This window comes from Chelonus insularis, unplaced genomic scaffold, assembly GCF_013357705.1.
Source record: "Chelonus insularis isolate UGA/USDA-ARS -01 unplaced genomic scaffold, ASM1335770v1 contig_344_pilon, whole genome shotgun sequence".
NCBI classification, from domain to species: Eukaryota; Metazoa; Arthropoda; class Insecta; order Hymenoptera; family Braconidae; genus Chelonus; species Chelonus insularis.
The window spans coordinates 7,233-16,650 of NW_023276508.1; the positions used below are offsets into that span (position 1 = coordinate 7,233).

General features: G+C 30.3%; 1 protein-coding gene across 1 annotated transcript; it reads left to right on the forward strand.

Moving 5' to 3' along the window:
- The first annotated feature begins 284 nt into the window (after nucleotides 1–284).
- On the forward strand, nucleotides 285–9,176 carry LOC118066409 (tigger transposable element-derived protein 4-like). The gene is made up of 4 exons (XM_035082402.1): nucleotides 285–569; nucleotides 7,062–7,272; nucleotides 7,365–7,898; nucleotides 8,626–9,176. Exons 1-4 carry the CDS (start codon nucleotides 285–287, stop codon nucleotides 9,174–9,176), a joined length of 1,581 nt encoding a protein of 526 aa, XP_034938293.1.
- The last annotated feature ends 242 nt before the right edge of the window (nucleotides 9,177–9,418 follow it).

Here is a 9,418-nt window from a genome sequence, read left to right on the forward strand (position 1 = left end):
CTTTTCAAGTACAAAATTTTATTGATGAATCATTAGGATGGATTAATACGTGGGAATATGCAGATAATCAGCGTGATTTACCACCGTGCTTTTCAGGATTAGACTTATCATTAAATTCAATTACGTTACTTTCACGAGATGTTCTTCATGGTGGTCAATCCTATTTATTAACGTCACGCCTCAATCAAGACTGTTTAGAGAATTTATTCGGGACTTGACGTCATCGTTCGGGCAATAACACAAATCCATCTTCAATGCAATTTCGGCATAACTTACAATGTAGCATGATTGCTGGATTAATGTCAGCCCTTAAAAGTTCTAACTGCATTGATGATGAAGGTAGAGATTTGAATATATTTTCTAAAAATTTTGTCGTAGATGAGATCAATCATGGAAAAATCCACGAAATAGATAAAGATAAAGATTACCAAATTGACAGCGATAGAGACGATGAAACTGATATTGATACGGACGATGGGAAAATGATAGAAGCTTTCTTCGAAAATGAGAACGATGATAGTGAAGGTCAGATAATAGAACTTTCAATACCAAACTTAGAAATTTGCGCGGTTAATTACGTTGCGGGTTATTTACTGAATCGGCTATCCAGAAAATTTGAATGCGAACAGTGCAATAAAATTTTAGTTAAAAGTAATGACAAATTGACGAATAACACAGAATTGTTAATTTTTTGGAAAGCATATGATACATTAGATGGTTAAAATTTCGGGCATTTAGTTGTACCTTCTGATAGGTTTCATAAAATCATTCGGAAAGCATACAATATATTTACGATCGAATTTCCCAAAATAATTCATTTAGAGAACATCGCGAATATTCTTGAGCAAAAAATTTGTTTTAGAATCGAAGAAATTGTTGGTAAGAACCGTGTGAAGAACATCGCGATTTCATAGTTCATTTATTCGTTCGAACATTTATATTTCAAAATTTAAAGTGGATGAATCTAAAAGAAGAATCAAATTTAAAAAAACGAAAAAATGGGAAAAATAGAACCAATAACCAGCCAAATTCAAAGATAAATTGTCATAAATAAGAAAAATTAGTATAATAATTATAAGTAGTTGATATGTACTAATTATAAGTATAAAAAAAAACCAAAAAAAAAATTAGATTTAATTTACATATAATATTAGTGTAATGCAGCTCATGTGATTTGTGATGAAGATCTTTCATATTATGGATAATAGCATCAACAACACATGGGCCGTATTTAATGTTAACTTTTAATTAAGATAAGTAATTGATAGGATATCCCATTTTTCTTCATTCCGTAACCTTTCGATCCCTACCTTAAATAGCTATCCCCCCTGGTGAATGATGTCTATCACCTTCTCGCGGTATTCACTGAGTAGCATCAGATAAAAAAATTCGAACAGTTCAAAAAGTAATATACAAGAAATATTGCAATAAAATGTAAGACATGTCATTACAAACTTTTTATCTGGTGCTAGCTAAGTATAGACAAATCAAAGTAGAGTATTAATTTATTTAATTACATCAATGTCATGATAAAAACAATTTTTAGTACTGGTATTAAAATGACTGTTCTCAACCCTACTATTATAAATACAACAGAATAAAATAAAGGTAATTGAAAAACTTGAACATGGTACTTCATGCACTAATTATTATCGATGTTACCCCTAACAACTAATGCGATGGAACCGCGTTGAAAATTGAATATCAGAGTGAGCTTATATACTCTAAAAATATTTTTTTCAATTATTTTTAAATTCATGAATGAATTTTAAAAATTTTTAAGATACTTAGAAGTATCAAAATTCGCAAAAAATTAAAAAATAAGTTGTGACTGGGTGCCGTAGAACTTGGAAAATATTTTCGAAGCATACACGCACGCTCCGAGATTTATTTTCTATTCCAAGTTCCGTGGCACCCAGTCTTGCAGATCTACTTATAAATGAATTTTTTAAATTTTTTAGATACTCAGAAGTACTGTTTTCACGATACAATGAAATATAATGTAATGATTGTTCATTTAGTATTAAAAAGTAATTATTACGTAATTACGAGATTGTGCAAAAACTTCAAGAATCTTATAAATTAAGATATAAGTAAATCTGCATCTTCCAATACCTAACAATGCTTTAATTGTACTGAATTTTGACATTTTTGTGTCTCAAGACTGGGTGCCACGAAACTTAAAAAAAAAATGAAGCTCGGAGCGTGCGTGTATGCTTTGAAAATATTTCTCAAGTTCCGCGGATATAAAATCTACCTCAATTTTTACCGAGGTGAAAATAAGATTGTTTGTGCGAAGAAGCCTCTTCTACTTTCATTCCTATCTTTATAACAATTTTTATGACTGCGTATTGTTGTTTTTATTACTCGACCTTTTTTTTGCCTACAGGGGCTCTACAATCCCCTTACTTCGTTATTGTATTTTTTCTCTTACACTTTCTGAAGGAGTGTACTGTCTCAGTCGCTTTCCTGGTTTTCAATAGCGCTGCTTCTTCGTATGAGTGAAATAGAGATGTGTAGCACACATTTATAGTGTTTGGTACACTTAACTGGTGTTTATTTATTTGTGCTCACATATAGAGCGAGAATTTTTTTGCAGGAAATAAATATTAAATAATATTACATTTAAATAATTCCATTTATATAGAAAGAAAGTTTTCTACAAGTTTCGAACTGGCGGACGCTGGCTTTATAGTCAAATGTGTTCTGCTGAGCTATGGATTCCATTCAAAATTATTATTTAAGATAAATTCTAAATTACGATTTATGTTTCAGCTTATTTCGATTCAAAATGAATATTATAAATTTTTTTCAAACATTAATTTCTAATATAAATAAGTAAAGAAATAAAATTAAAAAAAAGTTTCATCTGAGATTTCAACCCGTGACCTCTGGCTTTATAGTCATGCATGTTTCCGCTGAGTTACGGATTGTACTTAAAGTGTATATCGAAAATAAATTCTAAATCATAATTTAGATTGCAGTTCTTTATGCTTGAAAACTGTACTTTATTTACTTTTTTATCCTGTCAAATATTGTTTTTTGAGATAGATAAATGAACTTTCAAATGTATTATTCAAATGAATTAAACAATTAAAAAAATAGTTAAGCGGAATCGATAGAGAATTAAATTAATATCTAAAGTTGCATTTATTCTACATATACACGTAGAATAAGTACCCCAGAGAATTTAGAAAATTTTTTATATCTTGTGCATCAGTCCATCGCATAGAATTCATAATTGTTTCTCTTGAAAAGGAGGAGGGCGCGCTCAACTGACTCCGCCTTCCTATCAAGAGACACGTTTATTTTAGTAGTGTCTCGAGCGCCAAGTATGAATGGCGGTGACGAAGGCACTACCGTGTCTCCATTCCGCTTAGATTAGCACTTTTGAGGTTATGCTCCTTTAAATTTCTAATTTCTCTGCAATAATGACATAAACTTTATTAAAAAATCTTTGAAAACCCCATTAATTAGCTACGACAATAAATTGCAATTGCTATTGTGTGCTGAAAATCATTCATTTGCAAAAATAAAAAATTAATAAAACGTAATGAAGTTTTGAGGAGTGTATCAATAGGAGGGGGAGGGGATATACCGTGTACCTATTACTTAAATAAAACAACCATCTTTCAATAAATATTCTTTTAGCGCTGGTGAGCGTGTTGAATGCTCCTTTCTGTCAAACGTACTTATATATAAATCAAGTAAGTACGGTAGTTGATAGTAGCGGTAAATTAATCATAAATTTTCAGACGAAGATATTTTATTTATCTGTCAATAGTTGTGACTGTACAGAGATATTAAAAAAATCGGTGTGATTGATTTTCTGAATACTTTTTAATAAAATTCAATTTACAGGTCATCGAAACAAGAACACAAAATTTACTAAAAGATGAAAAAAGAGGGTTCGACAAATTATTAAAAATATTAGGAGAAAATTAAAAAGATTTAAAATCATGTTTTCATGTTTTTTTGAATTCTTCATAATTTTGAGGTACAGATAAATTAAAATATATACTTTTTTTGGTAAATAAATAAAAAAATATAAAAAAAATAATCAATGAATATTCTACTAATCATAATGAATATACTTTATATCCAATAAATACATGTACTAGAGGATCATTGAATAAATAAACACAATGAACGGTTGAAACTGTTTCTACTCTACCAACATTGTAAATTTACTGCTAGCACATTTCGAAAGGGGCACAAATGTTATATGACCAAAATGTTCAGGACAGTATAGTTCTGGTATAAATGTCGCTCCAGTACAATAGTATAAGACATTAAAGACGCAACAGTAAAAATTGTGTTAAAATTATTAATAATTTTTTTCAAAATTACTTTTTATTTGAATTGAGTTTTTGGGAAAATTCTAAATATAGATTTACAGAAGAATTCAAATAGTTATTCTGTTGACTTTTGATTCACTCTCATCTGAATACAGCATGAATCTTCTGTCTACTTACGACTTCATTCTGAACGGTCAATTTCCCCCTAAAGAAAACCAAAGTGTACAAAGTCTAGAGATTGTTATTTATTTTATAATGTTTAACGAAAAATTAAGTGACTCATAAATGATAAGTAAAGTAGCTAATCCATTTTTTACATTTAATCACAATAATTGAAAATTGAACATAATATTTCTTTTCTTTTATTTGTAGGAAATTCTCATGAAAAAAGTTGATGGTGGGAATGCAATAGAAGAGAAATTGTATCCTACTAAATTGAAGAAAAAGAGAGGAGGAAAAATTTAAAGAATAGAACTAAAATTTATGTGTTCATATGAATTATTGCACTAATTCTTTTACTTACATCTCCTCACTTATTACTTTTTATATTTTATAAGTTAAAATCAGAAAAGGCGCAAAAATCTAACATGCCAAAAAATTTAAGGTGCCGCTTCTAATTCTGAACCTGCGTGGATGTTATGCGCGACGATCGATCGTACATTCCGCGCTGTCATTATGCCGTGTTGGTATTATGCCGACCGAGTTTTTCGGTATCGAAAACGACAAATATTTATGTACATTTTAAGTTGATAGGTAATACATAGAATGTATTACCGATGGTTTTACGTTTTAAAAAAAATCATTTTACGTTTTTGGAAAACTAATTCATGTCCTTCAATCAATAATTTTGTTTATATCTCAAGATCAGTAAGAGATAACAATTTTTTTTATTGAGTTGATAATTAAATACTGCCAGACTAAAGACTATTATACAGTACCGGACATAAATGCTGTGTGATTTTCTTTAGGACGGTATAGGGAAATCGCTTGAATAACCCTTAAAAAATTGAACAGCATCTATGTCCGGTACTGTACTATCTATATACAGATAGTGATGTCTGTTCTGAAATTCCATGTCGTAGTAACGGAGTCGAATGATGCACATTCCGTTTGTTGTACAAAAAATCGTGAAATCACACCAAAAATAGCCCTAACGGACTTCACAAAAATACACGCCAAGTATGAATAACGAAGACGATAATCATCGTTCATCAAGTGCGATCTCTATAAAACTTCTTTATGTGAACAACTACAAAAATGCATGAAATCATTGCAGCGAAGTATTTGAACATAAAGATTAATTATATTTAATGAAATAAAATAGAAATGTTATTTAATTTTCGTTAAATTATTATTTAATTTTCTACATAAATCAAAGACAAACTCTTTCTAATGAGATGAAAAAAAAATTCAATACATGAAGGAAGTTGACAGCCTTATTACGTTTTAAAATTTGATAAATAGAAAAAAAAATTGAATTAAAAACAAAATTTCTCTTTTTTTATAAAAATTTATTTAAACACAATTAACGGCTATTACAGCTGTAAATAAAACGATAATTAAGTAGATGGTTCATATAATTGATAGCCACGTCGAGTTAATTGTGTAATATGATATGAACCATCATTTCATTAGAACCATCTATGTATGTATAATTTTAATTGATTATCAACAATTACTTCTAGATACTTAGTCTTATTGACTTCTGAAATTTGACTGTCATTAAACATAATTTTACATATAATGTCAGACCTAGCTTTTCTTTTATCACAAATTAACATGAATACAGTTTTTTTATATTGATAATTAACGAGTTAGGCATTATCCAATTTCCTAACGCAACAAGACTATTATTTAGTTTTGTTTCAATATTACCAGTATACCTATTGCTATTCTAAATTATCAGATCATCGGCAAGCAGTCTGCACTTACAACGAAGAGTTCTAAGTGCATCTTCAACATCATTTATATACAAAATAAATGACAAAGGTTCTAACTTGGACCCTTGAGGTAATACACGATGTAATACACTCCGTTTATCTGTTACCGTATAATTAATTTTAGTCTGTTAACTTCTATCCTCTAGATATGAACTAAACCATTTCAATATATTGCCTCTTACACCATAATTGAACAGTTTTTCAAGCAACAGCTTCCTATCAATCGTCTCAAAAGCTCTTTTAAAGTCAATAAAAACAACTCCAATCATATCACCATTATAAAAATTTATTTAAACACGATTAACTTGGCGTGGCTCTTACAGCTGTAAATAAAACGATAATTGATTAGATGGTTCATATAATCGATAGCCACAATTAACTTGGCGTGGCTATCGATTATAGAGATCGCACTTGATGACCGATGATTATCGTCTTCGTTATTCATACTTGGCGTGTATTTTTGTGAAGTCCGTTAGGGCTATTTTTGGTGTTATATGTATATACGAGTGCAATTTTTATATGTTACTAAAATTTTAATATTTATAAGTTATAAATAATTATTTCAAAGTTACTCGGAATAAAATTGTTTAAAATGGCGGAAGTGTCTAAAAAACATGAAATAAATATTCGTTTCTCTTACATATAAAATTTCGTAGCATTATTTTTTTTGAACATTGTCAATCTTAAATCTGAACACTTTATTTTTTTTAATTATCATGTCGATTATATATATATATATATATATATATATATATATATATATATATATATATATATATACGAATTGTAAATGATCATAATGGCTCCATGTTTTTGAATCCAGATGCCTGTCAAGAAGAAAACTCTATCCCTACAAGAACGATTAGAAATTTTGGAGAAAATAAAGAATCGAGAAAATCTACCAGATTTAGCGGATAAATACGGCGTACATATTTCAACCATTTCTCGCTTAAAAACTAGTGAGCAACTAATTCTATACCGTGAAAGAGTATTGAAATCATGTGATGGCAATTTATGTAAAAAACGTTTCAAAAGTAAAGGGAAATTTTTTTGGAAAAAAGTCTTTATCAATGGTTTACGCAAAGGCGAGCTTGTAGTTTACCTATTACAAATTTTATGCTTCAAGTAAAAGCAAAACATTTTAACGAATTATTGAATGGATCGGATAATTTAAAATTCAGTACTGGTTGGGTAGATAAATTTAAGAAACGCCACGGAATCAGGTGTATAAGCATGCACGGTGAAAAGTTATCAGCAGATACAACTGCTGCTGAAGTTTTCAAAAAGAATTTACAGAGTATCACAAGTATTTCTGGATTACCTTTGGATAAAATATACAACTGTGATGAGACCGGCTTATTTTTGAAGATAATGCCCAAGCGGACCCTAGCTAGCAAAAGCGAAAAAAGTGCATCCAACAGAAAACTAGCTAAAACGCGTTCAACAATCATGATGTGTTCAAATGCTTCAGGCACCCATAAACTACCGCTGTTTGTAATCGGCAAGTCTAAAAGTCCTCGTTGTTTTAAAAATATAAAAGAATTACCTGTAATATATAAAGATCAAGCAAAGGCATGGATGAATCAGGATTTAATGCGGGAATGGTTTATCGATCTATTTTTACCACAAGTTAAAGAGACTCATAATATTGATACTAATAGTACAAAAAAAGTGATGCTGATTATGGACAATGCAAGCTGCCATTTATCTGAAGAAGTGTTTAATTCATTGTCTGTGTATTTTGAGAACCGAAAATTATTTATTTAGTTAATTTTATGTGATTATTTAAAGCTAAAAGATCGATAGCGATTGAGCTATGCCGTAGGATGTGGTCAGGAGAGGTGCACACACACAAAAGACACTTTTATTGAGCTTAATTATCAGGTTTATTATAGAAATAAAGTATTTTTCACGTTAACAATGACTTATTAACAATGTAAGAGCTCAACTGAACTTTATTGAGACTGAGCAGAATTTATCAAGAGCTTGAAACAATTAGGTTTTGCGAGATTAGAAAGAACGATAATCGAGCACGTGTACTTGAGCGTTAATGGCTGCAAACACGTTGTAGCCGGCGTCGGGAGACCTTGCACAATGATAGAGCAACTGTCATTGGCTAGATTGGAGAAGAAGAGCTAGGATTCGCCGAGCGTTAAAACGAGAGCTAGGATAGGGCTAGTGGATCGGGTGAGCTCGACTGAGCACGAGCTGGGACGAGAGCGAGTCCAACTGACAGGTTGCGATTAACCTCTCGCAATAGTCTGATTTTTGTACTGCCGTTTTTCTTCCACCAAATGTCACAGCACTTATTCAACCATTGGACAAAGGAATAATTGAAAAATTTTAAAAATGCTATAAAAAATTATTTTTAAATATATTTTTACAAGAACGTACAAATGAGGAAGTTGATGATATGCTCAAATCATTTGATTTACGACAGTGTATATCTTTCTGTGAATCAGCCTGGAATCAATTGACAAGTAGGGGCATCAGAAATTGTTGGAAGAAGCTGATACCACTAGAAAATAATGCTGTTTCATCTGATGTTGAATGTATTGATCTCAATATCTTCCACAATTTGATTTCAAATACTCCTGGTTTTGCCGGTGTATCTCTGGAAGATGTAAATGAATGGATTGATGCAGACAATGAAGAAGTTGAATGGGCTGTACTCAGTGATAAAGAAATTGTTAAAGATGTATTAATTAACAATTCTGAAAATGTAGATAGTGATACTACTCAAGAAAGAGACCATACAGAGAACTTTTCTGATGAAGATGACTCCCTAAAAATATCGATTCAAGATGCATATAAAGCAACAAATATTCTTTTAAATTATTATCCAAATGATGATAGCCAACTATCACAACATTTACTACCAGTATTGCAAGTGTGCTATGAAGATTTGACACAGAAAAGTCTTTCTGTTCAACTATAAGTGATGAGATGACTGATTGGTAAATAAGTTTCTATCACCAAAACTTCTGATAGTTGATAGTTATTGAAAATCAAAAATTCTTTTATTTTATATTAAAGTTTTCATGATTACATATTACATATTAATGTTAAAAGAGTTGAAAGTCAAGTCTCGTATTAATCGCTCAGTTGTTATTATTTTTTAAGAGAAAAAGTACAAAAGGTGATAGAAAATTTTTACTCGAATTCAGTTTTTCAATTTTA